The sequence below is a fragment of the Triturus cristatus genome, chromosome 6 (genome assembly GCF_964204655.1).
Source record: "Triturus cristatus chromosome 6, aTriCri1.1, whole genome shotgun sequence".
NCBI lineage: Eukaryota > Metazoa > Chordata > Amphibia > Caudata > Salamandridae > Triturus > Triturus cristatus.
The window spans coordinates 562,805,192-562,831,870 of record NC_140589.1 but is presented as its reverse complement, the minus strand read 5'-3'; the positions used below and the strand labels follow the sequence as shown (position 1 = coordinate 562,831,870).

General features: G+C 45.3%; 1 protein-coding gene across 2 annotated transcripts in view; it reads right to left on the bottom strand.

Annotated features, from left to right (window-relative positions):
* Positions 1 to 26,679, bottom strand: part of TTK (TTK protein kinase) — a 650,127-nt gene that overhangs the window by 545,045 nt on the left and 78,403 nt on the right. For both annotated transcript variants that reach the window (XM_085611007.1, XM_085611008.1), the window contains exon 4: positions 22,315 to 22,421. In XM_085611007.1, the coding sequence (XP_085467133.1) occupies positions 22,315 to 22,421 (107 nt within the window). The remainder of the gene's footprint in view (positions 1 to 22,314; positions 22,422 to 26,679) is intronic.

Sequence of the window (26,679 nt, the reverse complement as noted above, 5' to 3'; positions counted from 1 at the left end):
AAAGAGCATGACATCAGGGTGCGGAATGTCCTAAAGAGGCTTAATGACGTGAACCTAACAGAACAGTAAAAAGGAGAGCAGTGTAAGTTCAGGAGGACCTCAATTAAATATTAGGTCATGTTATATCAGGAGATGTTGTTAAACCTAAAGTAGAGTTAGTGATTACCATACAAGATTTAGCATCACCAAGCAACAACAACAACAACAAAAAGGTGTTTGGGAACGGCAGAGTACTAAAACTCATCTGCGCATGGTTTTGTGAAGCAGAGCAAAAGGAAGAGAAATCAGTCGAGGAAGGGAGTGGGATTTGCCTGGGGTGGAGGATACGAGTAGTTAAAAAAAAAAGCGAGGATTGTCTAGCTCTTGTTCCAGCTTTGGGAAATGTAAATCCCATGGCAAAGTTAACTCTTATCAACGATACTATCAAAAGGTATAGAGGCATTTTTACAACAAGACCAATTTAAATTTTGAAAGCACAATAAACTTTAGATCTCAAAGTTTGAAGGGGCTTAGTGGATGGTATTTCTCTCTAGAATAAATGACCTTCTCTCCCATGAAGTAAACACTTTCCTGTATATTTTGTCTCAAATATGTGAGACGGGAATGGCTTTTGTATTGACTTGCCCATGTTGATTTGCAAGCCTAGTTTTCTTAGAATATTTGCTGTAGTTTGAAGTACTGCACTGGTTTTATTTGAGTTCTTGCTTTTATAAAGCAATCATCTAGATATGGTAAACAGTTCTTCTTCTTAGATGGACTCCAAGTATTGCCATATATTTTGAGAAGGTTAAGATACTTGACTTGAGCCCGAATGGTATGGTAGTGATCTTCCTCCGCTATGAATCTCCGGAATCACCTGTGATGACAGGAGATTGGAACGTGAAAATAAGCGCCCTGGAGATCCACAGAACGAAGTAAAGATTTTTTTTGATGCTTGGGAAAATTTGCTGAAGGGACAGAACCTAACATTTTCTTTGTTGGCAAACAGTAGGTCTAAAATTGGTCAGAACTGTTGTGAATGACCTTTCTTTAGTTCAGTTCAAAAATGTTTATTTCAGAATAAATACATCCTTACGACATCACAAAACCTAATATATATATTAGGCTAGGGGGTCAGAAACTCTCTACCCTGCCCCCTTTTCACGTTTGCCACCTTCCTTTTTCCCTGTCGCACACAAAACAAACAAAAATGCGGCCGACACTTCCTGATTTCGACCGATTAGAACGTTGACTGACATGTAACCAACAATCAGAATTACGCTCGCGCACCGTGCGTGCACGGTGCGCGCTTATAGATATATATGTACTTTTAACTGCAATTTTCTCAGGAACTACTGAACAGATTGACTCCATATATGCAAAAGGCACATGCCTGACCCGAGGACTACCTCTTTGCCAAATTTCAAGTAGTTCTGTTCAGCCGTTCGGGCTGTACCTTCGACTAAAGGTCCTATGGGAAAATGCATGGGAAAAACGCGTTTTGGGACCCCCCTCTTTTCTCGGCCCCTGCTTGACGAATCACCCCGAGACTTTCATGGTATGAGCTGAGCAGAGCGCCCCATTAGTTTTGAAAATTTCGCGAGGATTCATCAACCGGCGCCAAAGTTATTCAAAATAGAATTTTGAGATTTCCTATGGAAACTCGGTCCTAACTACAACTATCTACTGGCGACCGCCAGTAGATTGTATTATAGATATATATATATATATTCACTGAAAAAACCATAGGTTTCACACATGTTATAGTTAGCGGAAATTTTACTGATAAAAAACCAATGAAATTCCCCCGTTATAGTTAGTGCAGGCAACTATAACTCAGGCGACCGCAATCCTCTGCTGATGCTAATACTGTATTTAGACACTTATTTACCCATGTCTTCTTCCATACATTTTTAGCTATACATATATTACAAATATTTTCTTTTCATAAAGACACATATGTCATCAGCAGAAAATTGCGGTCGCGTGAGTTATAGTTGCCTGCACTAACTATAACGGGGGAATTTCATTGGTTTTTTATCAGTAAAATTTCCGCTAACTATAACATGTGTGAAACCTATGGTTTTTTCAGTGAATTTGCAAGGTTTTTTAAATGCTAATTCCTAACTATAACGTGTGTGAAACCTATGGTTTTTTCAGTGAATTTGTACGGTTTTTTAAATGCTAAGTTACTTTACGCCATTCGTGGCGTGCGCGCCCACTTACCGCAGTTTGTTCCGTGCGCGCACGGTGCGCTTCGCGCACCGTGCGCGCACAGTGAGCACGTGGTGCGCTTCGCGCACCCCGCGCCCACTTTACGCAGTTAGTGCCGTGCACGCACGGTGGGCACGCGGTGCGCTACGCGCACCGCGTGCCCACGTTACGCTAGATGGGCCATGTACGCACGATGCGCTTCGCGCACCGTGCGCACATGGAGGACATATGATGCACTTCGTTTTTAAAGGTAATATTTTAATTTTTCGCACATGTTATAAGCCATGCACAAATGGTGCCCTTCGGGCACCATTTGCACACGGGGTGGAGAGAGTGTGGATAATTTTTTTTTTTTAATATTTTTTTTTTTAATCTTTTCGTTTTTTACTTACGTGGTAAGCCATGCACAATTGGTGACCTTCAGTCACCAATCGCACACGGGGTGGGGTTAGTGTGGATATTTATTTATTTTTTATATTTTTTTACCGTACGCGTACGGTAAGCGTAATCGGCGAAATTAGCGAAAAAATAAAAATTCCGTTTTTGGCCTTGGGGGATCTTTGGGGACTCCGTGTACATGGTTATGTGTGTGGGAGCTGTCAAAACAGCCCCTTTAAATGTTTTTGTGCTTTGTTTGTTAATCATCTCTCTCAGTGCGAGAGAGAAAATGGCGGCCGCCGCTTCCTGGTTTCGGCCGATTCGAATGTTTACTAAGATCTAAGAGCCAATCAGAATCGCGCTCGCGCACGCCACCGTACGCGTACGGTAAGCGTACCGTAAGCGCACCGTAAGCTGGCTCAGATATATATATTGATTTAAAGGCTATTTTCTCAGAATCTACTGAACAGATTTACACCAAACCTACAAAAGGCACTTCCTTGACCTGAGGACTACCTCTCTGCCAAATTTCTAGTAATTCTGTTCAGCCGTTCGGGCTGTAGCCCTGTCTAAAGGTCCTATGGAAAAATGCATGGGAAAAACGCGTTTTGGGACCCCCCTTTTATCTCAGCCCCCGCTTGACGAATCCCCCCGAGACTTTCAGGGTAGGAGCGGAGCGTAGCGCGCCACCTATTTTGAAAAATTCGCGAGGATTCGTCGACCGGCGCCAAAGTTATTCAAAATAGAATGTTGCGGATTTCCTATGGAAACGTGGTCCTAACTATAACTACCTACTGGCGACCGCCAGTAGGTAATATATATATATATATATATTTTCACTGAAAAAAACAAAAGGTTTCAGGGGTGTTATAGTTAGGAATTGGCATTTAAAAAACCTTAGAAATTCACTAAAAAAAACATAGGTTTCAGGGGCGTTCTAGTTAGCTGGACATTTCCCTCGTACAAAACCCTAGAAATTCCCCTGTTATAGTTAGTTCAGCTAACTATAACTCGCGCCCCCGCAATGCACTGCTGATGACATCACATATTACATCACTCATGGCATCACTGATGACATCTCAAATGACATCACTGATGACATCATCCAGTGAATGTGCGTTTTTCTGAAAAGTTTAAATACCTTTTATTTATTTATAGTGACAGGCCTATGGAAGAATGAGTGGGTGTATAAGTGTGTGAATGGGTGATTTTCTAGGTGCGTAACTGACTCTATAAGCCAGTCATTAAATGTATCTTACTGCAGACTAGTGACTAAACTGTGTGAATGTCTGTATGTGTCTGTGTGTTGGTTTATAAGTGGCTGCATGGTTTTGCGAATAGATATATGTGTGTCTATATGGGTTATTGATTGGTTATCTGAGTATCTGTATGGGTGCCTGAGTGTTTGTGTGGGTAGGGTGTGTGTGACTGTGCATAGATGTCTGAGTGGGTGATTCAGTGGGTGCATGGTTTTAAGAGTGCATGTGTGATGGACTGTATGGTTGGGTGACAGTATGTAAGGGTGTGTTAGTGACTGAATGTATATCTCAGTTGTACATGTGTCAGTAACTACATATGTGAAACACAGTGTATGTGTGTAAGAGTATATAACTATTTATATGTGTGAGGGTGTGATTTTTGGAGTGGCTGTATGGATGAGTGTGTGCTTGTATCAGTAATTGTATAAGAGCGTCAGAATTTGTTAGTATTTTTATGATTAAGTGAACTTGAGTGTATTTAACTGTATAGGTGAGTAAATTGGACTGTAATCAATTATTTGCATGACTGACTAGGTGTGTCAGTACCTCAATGGATGATTGGCGGTGTGTGAGTGTCTATATAGGTGTATAAATGCATATGATTGTCCTGTACTGAGTGACTAAGTATGAGTGACTGTACAGGTGAGTGAGTGGAGGTGTATGTAGACCTAAGAGTCAATGAGTGGGTATGTAGTTATTGGTATTGGAGTATCTATGGTTTTCAAAATGGCCATCTGAAATTTTGAGTCGGTGTATCAAAGGTTAGATTAGGGTGTGGCAAGATGCACTAATTTATGACATGGATGACGTCATCAGTGATGTCATCAGTGATGTCATTTGAGATGTCATTTGAGATGTCATCAGTGATGTCATTTGAGATGTCATTTGAGATGTCATTTGAGATGTCATCAGTGATGTCATCAGTGATGTCATCAGTGATGTCATCAGTGATGTCATCAGTGATGTCATCAGTGATGTCATCAGTGATGTCATCAGTGATGTCATCTGTGATGTCATCAGTGATGTCATCAGTGATGTCATCTGTGATGTCATTTGAGATGTCATCAGTGATGTCATCAGTGATGTCATCAGTGATGTCATCAGTGATGTCATCAGTGATGTCATCAGTGATGTCATCAGTGATGTCACTGACCATGTCATGAGTGATGTAATATGTGACGTCATCAGCAGTGCATTGCGGGGGCGCGAGTTATAGTTAGCTGAACTAACTATAACAGGGGAATTTCTAGGGTTTTGTACGAGGGAAATGTCCAGCTAACTATAACGCCCCTGAAACCTATGGTTTTTTTTGTGAATTTCTAAGGTTTTTTAAATGCCAATTCCTAACTACAACACCCCTGAAACCTTTGGTTTTTTCAGTGAATATATATATGTATATATATATATATATATACACACACACACACATATATATATATATATATATATATATATATATATATATATATATACACACACATACACACACATACACACTTTAAAAAAACCTCAAAATGCTTAAAATACACAATTCATAAAACAGATACAAAATAATTTTACCAATAGCTCCACAGACAAACATACAGTAAATTGTGATGGATAAACCCATTGCTATAAAACAATTTAAAACAAAGATGATTTCAAGCAGCGATTAAACTCTCCAGAGCTTCATAGCTGTGAAACGCCACATGCTTTGATACCAAAGTGTGCAAAGTTGGTAGCTACATACATTTTCAGCACACCAAATCTGAATTTTTAGACAGTAGGACACGTTAGTATCCCTAAGATAGTGCTAGAAAGATAAGTACATCAACTAGGTCATTATATGCCTGCAAAACACTACAGCAGAGTTACTAAACAGTTGCTACTGCCTTGTGGATAACAAACCACATCTGGCCCAAAATGTTTGCCACAGCACATGCGTATAGAGGTCTTAGATCACACTGCAAAATACTCAAAGCTGTTAGACAGTATATTGTGCCCGGTCCAGAGCCTCCTTGGCTGGCGTAGGCGGAGCAAATGAGCAGCACAGGGGCTCTACTTTCTTTGCCCTTTTTGCAGCTTGGGCAGGTCAAAGAGAGCTCAGATTGCAAGGACCATTTTACAGTAAACATCTTGAGGGGTAAGGAGCCAATCCTGATCTGTACATATAACGTCCTGTCTAAAGGGATGGTTATGTAGTACAGGTATTCTCCAAACAGAGGATTGAACTTAAACTGCACAAAATTCATAGTACGAGAACCTCTGGAGATGTTAGCAAACTCTTTCTGCGCCACCCAATGCCAGTACAGTTTTTTTATTTGCTATTTTGATGGAATTAGCTTGGGCAGTGGTGGCTCCCAGTGGCTAGACAAACCTAGGGGAAAAAAAAAAAATTGCCTTTCAGATGGGTGGCGTTTATTGATTTTTGTCTCCAAGACCTTGGTCAGGAATGGTAGCCGTGAGATCAGTCAGCAGTTAGGGGGTGTTAAATGGTCCACCTAGGCTTTCCTCAGGAATGGAAGACAGATACATATTTTTAAGCATCTGAGAAGGGCGGGGAAGAGGAGGCGGCATCCACTCAGGGGCCCTATCAGGGTATTTCCCCCAAATCCAGAGGACTGCAACCCATCAGCGCCATGCTCACCCATTGTGAGCATGGCACTTATGAGTTGCAGTCCTTTGGAGTTGGGAGAAAGGGTCAGATGGGGCCAGAGTCAATGGACTTCATGGTTGCGATGGCTTGTCCTGGGGTTATGGCCCACGTGGTTAGCATTTGTTCTTTGGATAAGATCTGGAGGTGTTTGGAGATGTCTGTTGAGTTCGCTTGCAAATTGAATTGCTGTAAATTGCAGTGATTTTGTTGCTGAAACATTGAGGGAGATTATTGCAGCAGCCTTGCGAGAGGGTGATTAAGCTGGAGTTGGCTTTTGGTGAGGTCAAATTCTTCACAATGGTGAAGATTTACTTGCTTCTGTTGGTACCGATGAGGTGAGAGCCGGGGATCACAACATACCAAATAGGTTAACTATGGGGCAGGACCTTTGGAGTAAGTGCGACTACAAGGCTACCCATACGTGATCCCGTTGAAAATTGCATTTCCCCCAAATTGGGTGGATTTTTCCGATAAACAGAGGAAGGCAGATAAGTATTCTCCCCACTTTCATTTTTATTATGAAGGTTGCAGCTTCCTGCTCCTTCAAGATGTATATATAGGTCAAATGAATACCTTTATTGACCAATTCCAGGGAGGGAATATTCATTGAGCCCCGACGAAAGCCCAGGACCAATTTTTGGGTTTTCAATTTTGGGCTGAAACATGTTGGCAGTCCTAGGACCATAACATCTAAAAAAGACCAGTTTTTACCTTTTTTAATATCCACTACACAACCACCAATAAAGGATACCTTGGAGGTGCAGTAGGATTTTTATCTTTAAGTCCGCCTAGCCTACATTTCCTAAGAGCTCCCTGAAATACGGTTGAGCCCACGCTGACCTTTAGGAGTCAGGGTGAACCCGATGATGAAGCATGACACCAATAGGGTGTGTGAGGGTTAAATAACAAAAGGAAATCTTTTCCTTTCCGCTTTTGAGCGGTACATACCACTATAAGGAGTTGTAGAAGGCCTCTAGGAGCCATATTAGGGTTTGGATACAAATTTGTGAATACAATTTGAATTGGGAGGCGGTATCCTCATCCCAACCTCTCTTACCCCTTCACATGGCCAGTGGAGGGCTCTTCACTGCCACTATTGGGTTACAACACCGATGCGGTCTGCCAAAGCTTTGCATTTGGGGTCTGGAACATTTGACGGTAGTGTCTCAAGGCGGATTTGAATGTGACCCTTTCTCCATTGTCCTGGGGCATTCTCCATTTGCTGTCCAGTTGTTTGTAGCGCTCAATCGGAGTTCCTGCATGTACCAACTGGCCTGGAGTCTAGATCTTGTTGTATTGCTGTTTGCAGGGGGCCAGAAAGTCGTCACAGGATGTGATGCAAATATTGAAATTCTTCATGGCTTTGGGGAGGCTGTTGCTGTGTTTAGGTCGGTGGGTGTTTAGAGCGGTGTTTCAGTTCTGGTCAGTGAATCTGTTCCACTTTTGGCAGGTTGGTCTGGTAGTGGTGCATGTGCGTTGGTCTGGGGTGGGGATGCTTAAGTTCACGAGGGCATGGTCTGTCCTAGTGGCTGCTGTGGGCTCGTCGATGTTTTTGAAGGTGGTGAAAATAGGGTCCAAGAGGTGTCTGGAGGCGAAGGTACTTTTACTCATAGGATGAAGCTCTGGTTTCAAAGGTCGATGAGTGCTTCTGAGTTGGGATCTTCCCTTTCAAGAGCTGCAGGACCTGACAATCTCTCAATCATAATCATTAAAGCCAATAACCAATGTTTATCAGTGGGCTAGATTCTGCCCGTCAGTATTCAAAGGCTACAACTCCAGCCGGGGTAAGCCCATAAAGCTGAAAAGGAGTGATTAAAAAGCCCATATATTAAAAGAAAAGGCACTGCAAAAAAACAGAGAATAAGCCTAATGGAATTAGGGGACACATTTTATGCAAAGTTTGTTCTTCAGAGACTGAAGGAATGGGCCAAGGAAAGTGGCACCCTTTCAAGAAAAAATCATAAGAAATGGGCTGCAGCGTATTGGCTGCTTGTTTACATGTACTTTTTTGCAATTTAACTAAGGGATCTGACATCAGTCTTGTCAAGGACCCATTCTTTGGCTCCAAAGATGGAAGGTAACCAGATGTTATGTCTTCTCTATACAGAGGATCTGGTGATAATGGGTATAAAGCAAATAGGATTGCAGAAAAAACTCAACGCTTTCCATATCCACTATGAATTGAAAAATAGTCAATATAGAAAAAGGAATATGCTACTTACCAGTATGCATCTCTTCTTGGCATGTAGAGCTGCAGAGTTGTACACTTAGCATAGATCGCCATCTGGTGTTGGGCCCGGATGTTTGTAGTTTGTTTTTGTTCTTTGGAAGTCACGAGTTCGGTGACTCCTCCTTCGGTCCGTACTGCGCATGGGCTTCGGCTCCATCCTCAGATTGTTTTTCGCCAACAGGGAAATGATGGAGCGTAGTAATAACAGTGAGAAACCCATGTGTGTTGTATCTAAATAAGATGTACTGGAACGGATACAGGTAGCCGGGGAGGCGGGTGGGCGTGTACAACTCTGCAGCTCTACATGCCAAGAACAGATGCATACTGGTAAGTAGCATATTCCGTTCGAGGCATATGAGCTGCAGATTGTACACTTAGCATAGATTATATAGCAGTACCCAACCTTAGCGGCGACCACCGGTATCCGTTGCAGTGGTTTGAAAAAGTGTCTTTAGTACAGCCTGGCCCACCCTAGCTTGCTGCTTGGAATGCACATCTACACAGTAATGTTTTGTGAAGGTGTGCGGTGTTGACCATGTGGCTGCTTTGCAGATGTCATCTAAGGGTATGTTCCCTAGAAAAGCCACAGAAGCCCCTAACTTTCTTGTAGAGTGGGCTTTAGGCGGAACAGATAATGTTCTTTTTGCCTTTTGATAGCAAATTTGTATGCACTTTACAATCCACCTAGCTATCCCGGATTTAGAAATGGGGTTGCCTTTATGTGGTGGAGAGAAGGAAACGAACAATTGTTTAGTCTTCCTGAAGGGTTGCGTTCTTTGTATGTAGTACAGCAAAGCCCTTTTAACATCGAGTGTGTGTAAGGCTCTCTCTGCAACAGATTGAGGTTGCGAGAAGAAGACAGGTAATTCCACCGATTGATTGAGATGGAAGGGGGAAATGACCTTGGGCAGAAACTTCGGAATTGTGCGAAGTATGACCTTGCTGTGATGTATTTGTAGGAAGGGTTCCTGTATAGTGAACGCTTGTATTTCACCAACCCTTCTAAGGGAAGTGATAGCTACGAGAAAAGCTGTTTTCCAGGTGAGAAACTGTAGCTCACATTTATGCATTGGTTCGAAGGGCGGACCCATTAGCCGTGTAAGAACTAAATTTAGATTCCATACAGGGGAAGGTGGTGCCCTGGGAGGAATTACTCGTTTAAGGCCTTCCATAAAGGCTTTAATAGCGGGCCCTCTGAACAGTGATAAATGCTGTCTGTTTTGTAGATAAGCAGCGATCGCTGCTAGGTGTAGGCGTATGGATGAATATGCCAGGTTACACCTGTGAAGATGGAGCAGATAGCATATGATGTGCTGTATGGATGCATCTAAAGGGTTGATTGTATTGTTACGGCAGTAAATTACAAATCTTTTCCACTTTGCGGCATAGCATGCTCTAGTGGTAGGACGTCTGGCTTCCATGATGATGTTCATGCAATCAGGGGGATGGTTAAGGTATCCAAATTCTAAGATTTCAGGAGCCAGATCGCCAGGTTGAGCTGAGCTGGGTCCGGGTGCCTGATTTCTCCATGGTTCTGGGTTAGGAGGCATGGGGATAGGTGCAGTTTTTGATGTGGTACCACTGATAGTTGTAGTAGTGTGGTGTACCACGGCTGCCTGGCCCACGTCGGAGCTACTAGAATGAGTGTGAGGGAGTGTTGTTGTAGCTTCCTTACCACTAATGGAATTAGTGGGAGAGGTGGAAAGGCGTATGCAAATTTGCCTGACCAGTTCATCCATATTGCATTGCCCTTGGACAATGGGTGTAGGTATCTGGCGGCGAAGCTTGGGCATTTTTTGTTTTCGTGGGTGGCGAAGAGGTCTATCTGAGGATGCCCCCACTGTTGGAAGAATGGGTGAAGAACTTGTGGATGCAGTTCCCATTCGTGTAGTTGTTGCGTTTGTCTGCTGAGCAGATCTGCCATGGTGTTTTGTACGCCTGGAACGTGCTGTGCCAGGAGAAAGATGTTTTGGGGAATTGCCCATCTCCATATGCTCTGGGCTAAGCGGGAGAGCTGGGGAGAGTGTCCCCCCCCCTGTTTTTGGATATAATACATTGCAGTCATGTTGTCTGTGCGAATGAGGACTGCTTTGCACGAAATCTGTTTTTGGAAAGATTTTAGGGCTAGAAAGATCGCCAAGAGCTCCAGATGGTTGATGTGGAGCGATTTTTGCTGTGGCGTCCATAGACCTTGCATTGTGAGGTGTAGGAGGTGCGCTCCCCAGCCGGAGAGCGATGCGTCCGCTGTTAGAATCACCTGAGGAACCGGGTCCAGGAACGGCCGCCCTTTGGAAAGGTTTGTGGTGTTCCACCACTGCAGAGAGTGATGGGTGCGGCCGTCCACCAACACCAGATCCGTCAGCTGACCCTGGGCCTGGTTCCACTGTTGTGCTAGGCACTCTTGAAGTGGACGCATGTGGAGTCTTGCATGGGGCACTATGAAAATGCAAGACGCCATCATTCCTATGAGCTTCATAAACACTCTTGCTGGAAGAGAGTGTTGAGGAAGGAATGTTTTGCGTAAGGCTTGAATGCTTGTGATTCTGGCTGAGTTTGGATAGGCAATACCCTTGGAGGTGGCTATAGTGGCCCCGAGATATTGCTTTGTGTGAGATGGTGTGAAGTGGGACTTTTGGTAGTTCACCGTGAAGCCTAGCTGGTGGAGCAGTTGGATGGTGCGGTTTGTATGTTGCACACATTGGTCGTAGGACGCGGCTTTTATCAGACAGTCGTCTAAGTAAGGGAAGACGTGAATATGTTGACGTCTGAGGTGTGCTGCTAATACCGCTAGGCATTTGGTAAACACCCGTGGTGCGGTGGTGACCCCGAAGGGGAGAACCGTGAATTGGTAATGCTGCTCGTCCACCACGAACCTGAGGTACTTCCTGTGAGAGGGGTGTATTGGAATGTGAAAGTATGCGTCTTTCAGGTCCAAGGTAGTGAGAAAGTCTCCCTGACAGAGGAGCGGGAGGACTTGTTGTAGGGTGACCATGTGGAAATGGTCTGAATGTATGTAGGCATTTAGAGGTCGGAGGTCCAGAATGGGCCTCAGGGTCCCGTCTTTCTTTGGTATTAAGAAATATAGGGAGTAGACCCCTAGATTTTGCTGATTGACGGGGACCTGCTCTATAGCGTGTTTTTGGAGGAGGGAGAGTACCTCCTGTTTGAGCAGTGTGGAATGTTCTTGAGACATTGGACGGTGTCTTGGTGGGATATTGGGTGGGGTAGATGTTAGCTCGAGACAGTACCCTGACCGAATGATTTGGGTCACCCATTTGTCCGATGTTATGGACTCCCATGCGTGGATAAAGTTTTGTAGTCTGCCCCCGACCGGAGTGGGATGGTCTGGGGGGAGCGGAGGGAAGTCATTGTGCGGGCGGGGTGGCAGAACGGGTGGTGTTAGTTTTGCCCCTGCCCTTATTGTTGTTGCCTCTGTAACCACCCCTTTGGTTGCCCTTTGAAAAGGTATTTTGAGGAGGGGACTTGTAGGAGGTAGAGGCGCTATCGGTGGAGAAGCCTCTGCCTGTGCCACGAAAGGATGAGCGTCGAAAGGAACGTTTAGAGGCTTGTGTTTGGAGTGCCCCCATAGACTTTGCTGTGTCTGTGTCTTTTTTCATCTTTTCCAACGCTTCGTCCACCTTTGGCCCAAAGAGAGTTTGTTGGTCAAAAGGGTGATTGAGTATGGACGCCTGGACTTCAGGCTTGAACCCTGAGATCCTGAGCCAGGCATGGCGACGAAGCAGGGCACTGGTATTTATGGCTCTAGAAGCAGTGTCGGCTGCATCGAGGGCACACTTAATGGAGGGGTTTGTAATTAGTTTACCCTCCTGTATCAGGTCATGAGCCTTGCGCTTGTGTTTTTCGGGGAGGTGCTGCATAAGAGCCTCAAGTTCGTCGTAGTGTGCTCTGTCATAGCGCGCAAGTAGCGCTTGTGTATTTGCAATGCGCCACATGTTTGCAGCTTGGGAGGCGGTGCGTTTGCCAGACGCGACTAAAAGTTTCGATTCCTTGTCTGGCGGTGGGGCTTCTCCTGAGGACTGGGAGTTAGCCCGCTTTCTAGCTGTGGAGACAACTAGGGAATCTAAGGGAGCAGGGCCCTTAATGTATGCAGGGTCTGTGGGTGCCGCCTTGTACTTTTTCTCTATTCTAGGGTTCAGTACCCTGGCCCTGACAGGGTCTTTGAACACCTCTGCAGCATGCTTGGTGACACCTTTAAGCATGGGCAAGATAGACGTGGATTTGTCCTGAATGTCAAATGTGTCCAGTAGGAAGTCGTCTTCCACTGGTTCGCTGTGCATGTCCACCCCATGGTAGTGTGCTGCTCTCTGCACTAAGTGGTGAAACCCTAAGGAGTCCTCTGAAGGAGACGGCCTGGATGGGTATAGGTCGTCCTGAGGCATATCAGGTATATCAGGGTTGTGGTAGTCTTCCCATGGGTCTGGGGTCCCCGGTGGAGTGGGGTCCATTGGGGCGTCTGCCGGGTCATAATCCGGGTCCCCGTCATCCGGATCTGGGGACGGGGTCGGGGAATAATGAGGTAAAGGTGGCGGAGACCTGGGAGGGGGAGGGGGTGGAGGAGGTGGAGAAGGCAGAGGAGGAGGTAGCGGGGAGGGCACTCTGAGGGGAGAAGTAGTAGAGTCCTTCCGTTTGGGTGGTGGAGGAGGAGCCGGAGTGTCAAGGCGTCTTTTCTTGACAACTAAAGTCAATAGCCCAGTCTTTGGATCTTTAGATAGTCTTTTGCAAAGGGTCTGGTGTAAACAGAGCCAGTGGCGCCGAATCGTCCGCTGGCGCCGATGATTTCGGAGTCGAGGGCTTCGATGGTTTCTGTGCGACATGCTTTTTTGGGGCCTCCGGTTTTTTCGGCGTCGACGGAGTTTTCGGCGCCGGAGCGTCGGTGCCGACAGATTTGTGTTTGTGTTTGGTCGGCACCGAGAGTCCAGGCTTCGGCACCGGTGGCTTCGGAGTCGAGCTGGGTATTACTTTCTTCGGTGCCGGATGCTGTTTTTCGGCACCAGGAGTCGGCTGGCTCGAGCCCGAGCTGCCGTGAGACTTTTGAGGCTTCGACACCGGGCCCGAAGGTGGGGTGATAGAAGCTTTGTGCTTGGTTTTACCCAGGCCTGCAGACGAGGGTGTAACCTGAGTCTCTTTGGTTTTGGGCGCGGGGGTGGGAGGGGGTATAGTACTCACGACCCGCTGCGCCGGTGTGATGTCCTCCACGTCGGAGTCGTCGGCCTCGGAAGCGCTGACGACGTCGTCCTCCTGCTCGGTGTGTAGTTGCCCCGAAGCTTCGGCGCCGTCTCCGAAGATGTCCGGTGGAGCTGCGGACGATGAGTGCGCCATGGTGCGTCGAGCTCTTCGATCCCGGATGGTCTTCTTTGATCGAAAAGACTTACAGGCGGGGCAGTCTCTGGCCTCGTGTTCTGGAGAGAGGCAAAGGTTACACACCTGATGGAGGTCGGTGTGGGGAAATTTAGACCCACATTTTGGGCACTTTTTGAACGGAGTCCTTTCCATCGGCCGGGACCGGAGTCGAGGAGGGCCCGAAGGCCGGTGCCGATGTACGGGATGGAGAAAAGTGCCGATTTTCCGTCGAGGCTGGAACCGTAGAAGTTCGAAGCCGGAGCACGAAGTATCACATCCGAGCCTGATGGCGGAAAAAAAACAATCTGAGGATGGAGCCGAAGCCCATGCGCAGTACGGACCGAAGGAGGAGTCACCGAACTCGTGACTTCCAAAGACTGTCCAAAGAACAAAAACAAACTGCAAACATCCGGGCCCAACACCAGATGGCGATCTATGCTAAGTGTACAATCTGCAGCTCATATGCCTCGAACATAATGGTTTATACACATGAATAAAGTGTTTAAATGGGTCCTTGTTCAAATTAAGGTGGAGGAGGTACAATCCTATCGATATCTGGGTAGGGAATTTTCAGCAAATTTAACCTGAAAAGATAATCTTGAAATGGTTAATTCCGTGCAATATTAACAATAATGGGAATGCGAAAAGTTTGAAAGAATTATGGGGGCCCTGATCTAGTAGTGGTATTAACTGCATTTCAAGCTGTGGTGCAAAGGTAATTGTCATATGGAACATAAATCCTATTTATCAATGAGATTCAGACCTGGTATGGTTTAGAGGGACAATGCCAACTCAAAAATATACTCACTGTATCTCAGCTGAAGGTTCCTTCTTTTAAAATGTTGTATAGTTTGTATTATATGCCTCAGACTACACAAATGGGGTTTTAGCTAGACTTCGAATGGTTTCCAAAGTCCGATTCCTGTGGCAGATACTTTTACATACTTTTGCTTCAAGCCCTAATATAGAACTCTACAGGAGAAAGGTGTTTGTTAAAATCGGTAGGTGATTAAGTGGTGGAGCCAAACAGAACCTCAGGTCATCTTACCAGTGGCGGTTGGTGGACTTGTAAAGTGGTGAGGCGTAAACTGCCACACCAAACTGTTACAAGTGTGCAAGATCTAACCTCTTCATGTTATCACTTCTTGAAGGGTGCTGAGAGACTCCAAGGATTCACTAGAGAACCACAGCACTCAAAGAAACAATGCCACGTGTCCATTGTAACATGTGACAACACCATAATGTGTGCAAACCTGAGAATAATAGCCTGAGGACAAGATGGGTAAAACGGGCAAAGCGGAGTTTGGCAAGCACAGCACTAAAAGTGGAGACCCAGGAAGTAATCACAGTCAAAGAGAGCTACGTGAACACAGCACTATAACACACAAACCAGAGAATAATAATTAGAGGTACAAAACACTGCCATATAGTACACTTTGGCATCATATTACAGTTGTACATTGCGCCAATTAGCATAGGAGCATAATACGCTTGTATTCCAAATTCCCTACTAATCATTAAATGGGAGAGCTTTAAATCCTTACATTGCTTCTCAGGTCTATGAAAGTTAACCCCTGCGTTCACCTATGGTTGGTAACATAGCTTTAGGATACTATAAATCTGGAAGTAAAGTAAAACAATGTTTCCGTAATTATAACCAGGGATGGTTTTTACATTAGCTAGCATTATTTTCATATTCACAATACTTCATATTTCTTAGCTCAACAAGCTAAAGTCCCTGCAGCATAAATCCGACAACTTTAACACCACAAGGTTAATACCCCAAAAAATAAAGTTTTCCCCAGTGTCGTTTGCATACATCTTCATTTCCACTGATGCTAAATAGTGCCCCCACCAGCGTTATTTTAAATTGATTTATGTTGGTCACCACTAAATCAAAATGTCAGGCAAAATTGCATCGCACAATTCATCTTTTAGTGTCACTGTCTAGCTTTTAGTTGTACATCACATGTAAACACGTTTATCGTTCAGCTGTGGTCACATTGTTTCAAATGCTAATATCTCTCATTTTTTCAGTTTTGACTGTTTAGCTGCGGCATGTGACATATCCCATTCACTGTCAATATACCATGCTATAATACAGATCTTGAGAGGGAAACTGGCTGATGATGCACCCAAGATATTACCGGACTTCTGACTGACAACGCATGAGGTGGAAACCCGGCTCAGCGGTTATCTCACGCGTGACCGCGCGAAGGGCCCCTGTCCCACCTCACACCCTTCAAGCACCTGACACGTAGCGATACTGGAGCAGTCGCCTTATCTCCCCACTCGTCTCTAAGGTCAGCCCTTTCTCTCGCGGTGTGATCCTGAGCACTTATAGCTCAAATAGCACAGCACAACCACTAGACACAGTGTGATCTTTGCAAGACTTTTGCTTGCTGCTTCGGTTACGAAAAAAGTATCCGAACGAACGCAGGAAGCCGGTGCCAGCATGCCTTACAAGCATTTTCAACAGCAGGTCTGCCGAGTCCTGGGGTTCAAAAAAGGGAAAAGGCTTACCTGCACACGTGTCGTTTGAAACCACGGCTGCAGGCGCCTTTCTTTTTCCCGCAACAAACACACCCCTCTCGGAAATAGGAACTGCCTGCCAAACTAAAACTAAATGGATAGCCACTCCCGGTCGCCTCAGCCTTACCCAATTAGGAAGCCTAATTTACGGAGGCGAAAGGAGTGCTGCAATTGTTACCACCCCCTGCACTCCGTGCACTGTGAGCCAGCCCTGCCCCTTCCCATTACCCTGAATGGCGCTCCACTGACCGCGCCCTGGGCTAATTCATAATCGCCCCATTTGAAACCCATTTACTGCCGCTTTAATCAGCCACTCCCACAAGGCTGATGTCACCCGCCTCCTCGCTCCTGCCTCGAGGGCGAGGAATAGTTCTCGCCCAGCTTTTGCACATGCGCACATTGCGCAGGAAGACTCCGAGATAAAGTAAGTAAAAAAATATATATATTTTACATAGTTTAACTTTCAAGTTTTACGGGGAGCACCAAGCAGTGAGCACTTCTTTAAACTGCTCAATTGGTGTTCATTCTCGCTCCCTTTAGTTTTCCCCGATGCTGGTAGGTGAGGCAACGCTCCCTACGCCCCTTAAGACCAGCCGCCCCAGCATCTTACTGAACCATTACCACAACATGCCATCTTATCTGTCAGGGATATATTTTACGCAATTATTGTGGCTCATCTAAATGTGGTTAAAAAGGGAAGCACCTGATTTTAAAGAATAGTGGCAGGAGCTTATCTTCTTGTATTATCTTGAAAATTCAATTATTAGTTGTAATCCAGGCCTGAAGAGACTTCAGAACATTTGGACCTCATTTAATGAATAAATGGTGGTACACAATCCTGGCTGTGCAGATCTGAATTAGTTTCCTCTGTTAAGTATATGGTAGAAGGCGATTAATTTTCGTGAGGAGATGGGGTGTAGTATTTGGTGTGGCAGTGTAACCTCACCGTGTAATACTTACCAACCCCTTTAGGTCAAGTAGCTTTTGTTGGTTAAACCTTCTAGCTGAACCCAGAGTACCTGGAGCTCTGAGCAGCAAGGCAAAGCTTACACAAAGGTAAGAAGTGTAAAGCATTTAACAGCACCAAAACAATTGAAGAAGAAATCAATAAGACTCTAAAGAAATCCAGTAACAATTTATAAAATACAGGGTTTTTTTGCATTTTTAGACACCACAATTAAAAAGATGCACCAGAAGGTTTCAGAGATATAGATTTTACGAGGTACAGTAAATATGCACTTTTTACTGAATCTTGAACAAGCATTGGCAAATTAACAGAATTTGACACTTAGAAACTTTCTGAATAAAAACGTTGGCTAGTTGTATGGCAGTCAGTTAGAGTTACCTTGACGACCAACTCCCAACACAGGGAACCAGTAAGGGGGACTAGTAAGGTCCTCAGAAACAGTTACCTCAGCAGGTGAAGTAGTCTTCAGTCTGTTACAGGCACTTTTATCTTTTGTTGTAGGTTCCTACTGAAGTGGTCCTGATGCAATGGATACAGGATGCTTAAGGTGCTCAAATAAGTTGTGGGTGCCATGTAGATGTGATGCAGTCGATGGGGGTCTTCCTACAGCTACTCCTCGGTCCACTGCGGGGGTGAGGCGTACTGGCTATGGGTCAACATCAGTCCCCTCGATCTGGCAGAAGTCCAGTCGCCACTGAGCTACCAGTCACATATCACAGTCACAGCCAAATCTTTCCTTGCCCGCTAACTCATCCTTTGAGAGACCAAGCTGCACTCCGACAACTCTCCCGAGTTGACTCGGGTGCAACTCTGAGCATCGGGTCCTGGTCTCTGGTGCTGCATGGCAGTGGTGTGAAGATTCTTGGCTACCAACTTACCCCAGCAGGTTTCTTCAGGTGCTGTAGCCCTGCGCTGCGAACAGGGCAGCCAACTCACCCTTGAAGTCTCTGGCTTCAGCTGGGCACCGGAAACGACATCTCCGCGAGCAGGACACAGCATGGACAGTTACTTTTTTCCTAGCCACCAAGTTCCACAAGTGCAATTCACGGTGGTACAGCCACTCTTTGCCAGCTCCTTGGTGCAGTATGGCAGTCCTCCTTCAGTTCTTGTTCCAGTCCAGTTGAGACTTGAGCTCCGAGTCCCCTTGTTATGCTCAGAATGCATTATTCTCCCCACTCCCAACATGGCAGAACTAATTTCTCTGCATCTAGAGTTCCCTGGACCATTCTAGACGTGTGGCCATTAAGGGGTGTACACACCCCTGAGAAACAGGTTCGATGACTGAATTAATTTTCTCTGTCCCTAGTGTCAGCCCCTCTCCCAAGTGTTACCTGTTGGCCCAGAAAGCTAGCTTCAAAGGAGAACACGCCTTTGAAGGGTAAACACCCATGCGACTTCATGCAGAAGAAGGGGACACCTCTCTCCAGTGCTTATAGTCTCCTTTCCTGGGAGTCATTAGCATGTCCTCCTGGGGGGCAGAAAGCCATTCTCGAGACAGGCTACTTGTGCAACCGTTCAAGGCACAGGAGACTAAAGGCAACAAATTGGCAACTTTGTGAAAGTGAGTAAAGCAGGCTGCAACATGTTACATTAATATCGACTTGAGAATTAAGGCAGGTTTAATGTAACAATTTGATTGATACCTTGGAGTATCAACTTTGGTAGCAAAGTTGATAGGTTTGCACAGCTGAGGGGGTCATTGTGTAACTCTATACTTGCCAATGAGTCAAACAAGTCTTTCCACAGTTATAAAAGATATTTTTGCGTTTTTACTGCCAGAACACGTAAGAAACATGTAAAATACAATAAGGTCAACATTAGGATTTTGGAATATATTATTACTTATGCAGAAAGCAACTTTGCTTGATTGTAGAGAAAAATTCCAAGGAAGAAAGTTATAATCTGTGAGTTTGAGAACAAAGGGGCAAAACAGTAGGGACAGCTCACTATAAACTGTGCTGTTTTAACATCCCCAGTAAACCTCCCCAAATCTGAAATAGGAATAAGGACTACAGAAGTATCCGCAGAAAGCGATTTTAGCTATTTATTATTGAGGCAGTGTACATCTCCGATGTGGGATTCATGTAAGAGTGAAACAGACTTCCTGTATACTCATCTCCACACAATTCCAAGTGAGGTATGTGAGCCTAAAAATTAGAATGGGCTTAAACTCATTAAGCCCGACCCAAGATAGCAAGATGGTTGAAAAAAGGGTGTGTTGGGGGGCTGAGGGGGAGCAGGATTAGAAAGATTATTTTCATATAGGGAAAGGCAGAGTCTTTTAAAACCATACATGGAGTGAACCATCAATGGGAATTAATTACGTTTTCATTCTCAATGCAGTTTTTTTATGTTCACAAAGTAGGACACTTTTGATTGGCGGTTAAGAATTAAGCTATTTAGAATGTTTTGTTGAGAGATAATGTTATCAATGACGTGATGTATTTTATGTTTAAAGGACTATGTGTCTTAATAAACGTATGCTTGACTTTCACCTTCTGGGCCTCATTCCTAAAATTATAATCTTAACTAGGACGCTCTTCTCAAGGCTATGCAAAGGCAATACTGAGATAGAGCTGGATTGGCCAAGTCAATTGAGGCACTGATAACATGGTTGGAAAACAAAAGACCTTTCCTGGACAACGTCAGCAAAGTCTTGCCTTCTATCTTTAGGGAGATCATTTTCAAAGCGTTTAGATATTTTCCATAGAGGATGGCGATAAGTGTCAAAAAGCACATTAGCGCTTGTGGCCTTAAGTGAAGTTCCTGCTGGTGAAAACCTTTATAGTAGCATTGCTGTCTCGAATTCGGGTATGATGTTTCCGAAATGCAGAGACAAAATATTTGAATCTGGATTCAAATCCATGAGAAGGAAGAGGAAGTGTTGCTCAGGAGGTGTGCTTTTCTTGTAGTTGCAACCTCATTATAGAAGAATATTACCTAAAATCATAAGCAATTTTCTCAAAGCCAGGCTCTAAAGGATAAAAAACAGATGTCCCAGCACTCTAGCTAAAAGGCTTGCATGACTATCAAAACTGATGTATGGACAGTCTCCACCAAAATGTTGAGCTTTGAATCTAGTCTAGTCAGGATGCCTTGAAAGTTAATGTCGTCAACTTGCAAAATCCTTGACGGACAGCCCGGAGGCAAAGAGGTGAGAATAAGAGATAATTGACAAAAGCCAGTATCAAAGGTTTTTATCCCTCTTAGAAGGAGAGAGAATTGGAAATCTCTGATCTGTGTTGATCAGGAGGTGGAACCGATGCATGGGTGCTCGAAAGCTGAAAAGGTCAAAGATGTGTTTTAACAGGATACCCTGATGGTATAATCAGTGGAGGATGAGATGTTGAAGATCCGCCATGGGGATAATGAATTTAACTGCAGAGGCAAAGAAATTTCCAGCAACAACGGCAGAGATCTGTTGGTCGAGGTCAATCTCCATAATGAACTGTTAAACGTCTACTTGTGAAGGTGCAGTGCAGATTGTCTCTAAGGAGAGTGCCTCAACATCGGCATCTTGATGCTGATCATATACAGGAATGCCTCCACAAAACACCACAGTCTAATTTCACCCCAAACAATGTTTCAATGTTCGATGATGTTTTGTTCTCCACAGTGAAGTTGAAAAAGACTGTAGAGCCGCAGGCAACAGCTGTCCTGGTCTATTACACGGGTGTGGTTAATGTCGAGAACAAGAAGTATGGTGATAACTTATGTCTTTTTTTTATTAGATTTCACTCTCTGAAGTCTTTTACAATGAGGTGATAAGTAACTAGCAGAACATTCTGTTCTACCTGTCAGGCACACCCTGCACTTGTCCAATTTACTTCGGTGGTGGGTGAATTCTTTCTACTTGCTTTTTCTTTCAGAAGCATGCCTAAAAAAATTCATATCCGCAGATATAGTGCGATATAGGTAGACACTACACAGACTGCGTCATTCCCCACTTTGTTTTCTGGAAAAGGATAGGCACCTCAGGAAGAGTGCAGGCGTACTTAAAAGTAGGGAAACCTGCCCTGAACACTGAATGAACATATTACAAAAGCTTAAAACATAGAAAGCAGAGAAAGAATTCGCTCAAAATTGGGTGTTTGAAGACGCTAGCAATGTTCGGCGAACCTCTCACATGAGCCAGAAAGAAAGGACTCTGTGAACCATCTTCAAGTGGAAGGCAGAATAGGTTTGGGAAGCTAGATTCTTAAAGGAAAAATGCCATATTTTCACTCAGTTTCACTGTCCTACTTGCCAGGCCGCATTTCCCTAATTTTTACCAGGTTTTTTTAAGCTTCATCACTTCGAGATATGCTGCACTGTTGCTATACGTAAAGATGTCACTTTACTGGGCCTTTTGACTCTTCAGAAAATTCCGAAAAATACTAAGCTAGGCTTTGGCTTGTAGACTACGTTTTAGCATACCAGACATATACTTAGAAATTCAATTGTAATTTATTAAAGTGTTCCAGGATCCCCGCATACAGACAACAATTATTCTAATATTTATGACTTTCAATGTCAGTCCTATAAAGCGGAACTAACTTTTGAAATCTTAAGTAGTAAAACTATACCCTACAAGACATGGTACATGATTTGGTCAATGGTTATATATCTCCAGCAGGTGCTGCAAATTTTCAGGCAGATTCAGACGATTATTTTATCTGTTATGTAGACTTAGCATAGCAAGTCTTGCTGAAAATGCAACATTGGGAGACACTCATTCTCAACATCGAGACCAGGGAAAATGGTAGACAAATATACATACCTTGTGAAAGCTCAAATTGTGCAAAGGAAACATGCACAAATGCAAACATCTTGCAGTTCAATCGAGCAATCTGAAACTGGTCACGCGCCTCCTCTGGACTAAGGATGCTACAAGATATTTCATAAATCACAAAGTTAGGGCTTGCATTAACAATACATGTGCTGCTCAACTGGTTACACATGGAAAACGAAATGCAATTTCAAACAAATACTAAAACATAAGATAACATTTAGAAATGGTAGGTTAGCAGCTTTCCTACAGTGCCTCAAATAAATCTAATGTCTGTTCAAACACAAATATAATTAAGACACAAGCATAACAACTATGCTATGAATAAAAGGTCAATGATTTTTGCAAGTCATTGTTTATAAGCTCATCCCTGGTCATCTGTACGGTTATAGAATTCACAAGGGGATGATGGACGGAGCACTGAAACCTTTCAGACACTCTCCTCCAGCCACAGATCTATGTTGAATCCATCATCGTTTTTTAGCTCACTTCGTCACCTCTGATCAGACGCAGCTATATGCAAATCGGTCTGGCCCCTGTGCCTCATGGAACAGCCTAGCCCGACCAGCTAAGCCAGGTCTTCCCTGAACCGGAAACAAGCATCCAGGGACCGCTTTCGGGGTAACACCCCTCATCAGTCAGGCTAGCTTGAATCCAGTGTCAAAGTGAGCAAGGGACCCAGGTCGGGGCATACTCTGCCAACTTAGGGTGAACAAAGCAAACACAATGAGATAATGGACTCGGCGCTAAAAGTTTTCATAGTATTCTACAAAAGTGGTTTGCATCTTGCATACTGCAAACCTAGTGGTCCCAATGTACATTACACAACTGAGTGGCTTTGAAGCCAATATAGGATTGTGCCTTTAGCAGAGGAACAATAAATGCAACAAGGAGAAATGCTTACATTGAAATAAAGAGAGCCTCCAAGAGCTCAAAACTGCTTGGAGACACAGGTGGAAAAGTGTGAAGAAGCCTGACAAGACCAGAGACTGCTAAGTTTGCTTCTGGTCAATGAAAATGTATATGTCTAAAGAATAACAGCAGTAAGATGGCCAACCACATAGGCTCTATGGAGGGCAGAAAGCCATGCAGAGCTATTATGATGGAGTACTAAGCAGGCTTTTGTTGGCAGGGCAGAGTATTTTCAATTGGATTTTGATGGATGTATCACGGTCTATAAAAAAAGAAACCTACAAAATGTTCTGTTTACCGAACCTACGAATGACAGAGGAAGAAACAATTATGATAAAAATTACTTTTGGCCTCATAGCCCGTCTCATGTATACCAAAATGTAAGTTATTACCAGTTTGACTACAGGAAATAATTTACAGCTTGTCAATCTACGAGACCGGGAGATAGGATTTTTCTGGTGAGGATCTAGAGTATGGTGGGAGATCTACTCCACATTTATGTGTTAAACTGTACTCCTCTAAGCTTATTAAATGGATGTGGTCCCAGCAGCAGATTGTAATGTGAGAAAAAGCATTTTTGTAGGTACACAAGTGATTTACTTCGTAGTCCCTTTAAAGACATTTGGCATATCTAGGGGAAAAATATGGACCAACAGGAAAGCACAACACTCCGACTATAGTCTATAAGGTCTGATTTCTTTCTTCACAACAAAACAGGGGCAATAGGGTGCGGAGGTGGGAAAAAGGTGGGCAAAGTGATTGTTTGTCCTATGTGAAATGGTGTAACCACTTTAGTGAGGAACGAGGGTCTCATCCTAAGCACCACTTTGTCTGGATGCACGGAGAAGAAAGGGGGTTTAGAGGACAGAGCCTGAAGCTCACTCACCCTGTGAGCAGAGCTGATGGCAACAAGGAAAGCAGTTTTCAAAGTAAGAAGCCTGAGAGGACAGTTGTAAAGAGGCTCAAAAGGAGCACATTAAAATAAGTTAAAACAAGATTCAGGTCCCACTGGGGCATTATGAAAGCAGATGGAGTAAAGACAGGAATAAGGCCCTTAAATAATCTGTTTACAATAGGGGGCTTGAACAAGGAGGGCTGATATGCAGCCGAAGGAAAGCAGAAATAGCTACAAGATAGCCTTTTAGAGGGCAAAGAGCACAGCCCTTCTGGGCCAAGGAAAGGATGAACAAAAGAACCTCAGAAAGAGGGCCGGAGAGGGGATCAACAGTTTTTGCAGTGCACCATGCCATAAACTTATTCCAGCGACAGGTGTATACCGTTTTAGTGGAGGGACGCCTGGCTGCCAAGATGAGGTTACAGACTTTCAGACGGAAGGTCAAAAGCGGTCGACTGTCGCCACTCAATCTCCACGGAAGGAGGAAGAGACTGGACAGGTTCTGGTGGAGGACCTTACCCTGTAGCTGCAACAGAAGATCCTCCCAAAGGGGCAGTCTGATCAGAGGATCGATGGCCATGCACAGGAGCTTGAGGTACCAGATTCTTTGTGCCCAGTCCGGAGCCACAAGAATGACTTGGGCCCGGTCACGCTTTATCTTCAGCACTCGGGGCAGAAGTGGTACAGGCAGAAATGCATACAGGAGGTCGCAGTTCCACTCACGACGAAAATCGTCACCGAGCGAGTGCCGCCTTGGAAACTCCAACATGCAAAACTGCTGAGATTGCGTGTTCTCTTTGGTGGCCAACAGATCTAACCAAGGCTCTCCCCACCACTTAAAGAGACCTTGCACCACCTCCGACTAAAGATGCCAATCATGAGCTACCATACACCAACAGCTGAGGTTGTCAGCGCTGGCATTCAGAGAACCTTCCAGGTGTTGAAGCACCAGGGTCATGTCCTGATGTTCCAGTCATGTCCAAAGGTCAAGAGCCTCTTGACATAGGGTCCACGACCCCACCCCGCACTGTTTGTTGCAGTACCAGATGGCGGTGGTGTTATCTGTGAACACCTGCACTACTTTCCCCTTGAGGGAGGGAAGGAATGCCTTCAGTGCCAGGCGGATCGCTCGGAGCTCCAACAGGTTGATATGGAGCCCGGACTCCGCCGGAGACCAGGCTCCTCTGATCTCCGCCTCTCCCAGATGGCCGCCAAATCAGAGGAGCAATGCATCGGTCACCACTATTAGTTCTAGTTGGGGAAGGGAGAGGGATCTGCCTCTGACCCAATCCTGGTTCGTTAACCACCACTGCAGTTGTTGTGCAGTCCCCTTTGAGATCTGGACTTAGTCTGAAAGATTTCCCGGATTTTGCGCCCACTGGAACCTCAGGTCCCACTGCAGAGCCCGCATATGCCACCTGGCAAGATCCACCAGCAGGATGCAGAAGGCCATGAGGACCAGCAGCCTCAGGGTCATTCTCACCGAAATCAGGGATAGAGGCTGAAACATCAATATCATAGCCCGAATATCCCATACTCGCTGCATGGGAGTATAGGCCCTGAACTGCACTGCGTCCAGAACAGCTCCGATGAAAGGGAGCAACTGAGAGGGCGTCAAGTGTGACTTCGGCACTTTGATTGTAAACCCAGCGAATGCAGGAGGTCCGCTGTAGTCTGGTGGTGGGAGACAACAGCCGTGGGCGAGCCAGTCTTTAACAGCCAGTCCTCGAGATAGGGGAAGACTGGAAACCATGATCTACGCAGATGAGCAGAGACCACCGGCATCACTTTTGTGAACACCCGAGGGGCACTGGTAAGGCCAAAGGGGAGCACGGTGAACTGAAAATGCTTGTGGCCTACCGTATACCATAGATAGCTTCTGTGGGCTGGCAGGACGGAAATATGCAAGTCCAACACCACCATCCAGTCTCCAGGGTTGAGGGCAGACAGGACCTGAGCCAACGTGAGCATTTTGAACTTCTCCTTCCGGAGGACGCGGTTGAGGGACCTAGGTCTACAATAGGACACACGCCTTTGTCCTTCTTGGGCACCAGAAAGTAGAGGGAATAGCAACCATGACCTACTTCTGGCACAGGGACCCTTTCGATAGATCCCTTGGCCAAGAGAGCAGCAACTTCCTGGCGGAGGAGCGCTAAATGATCCTTCAACATACGATCAGAAGACGGGGGCATGGAGGGAGGGGCAGTCTCAAAGGGGAGGGAGTAGCCCCTTCAGACTATTTGCAAAACCCACCTGTCCGACGTGATGGATTGCCAGTGTGGGAGGTGATGGCGAATCCTGCTACCCGCTGGTCATAGATGGTCCTGAAGGGTCTGACTAGGAGGGTTTAGAGGCTTCTGGGGAGGGAGGGGGACTGGACTGGCCACTGGCTCCCAGACCCGCAAGGCCACTGGGTCCCACATCTGCGGCCACGCAGAGGCTGGGCAGCGTGCGTAAAACGATGGCTAGACTGTGGCAGGGTGCCCCTTTCGTAGCCACGAAAGGGGAGAAAAGCAGACTGGGGTGGACGGGAAGACGCATGGAGGCCC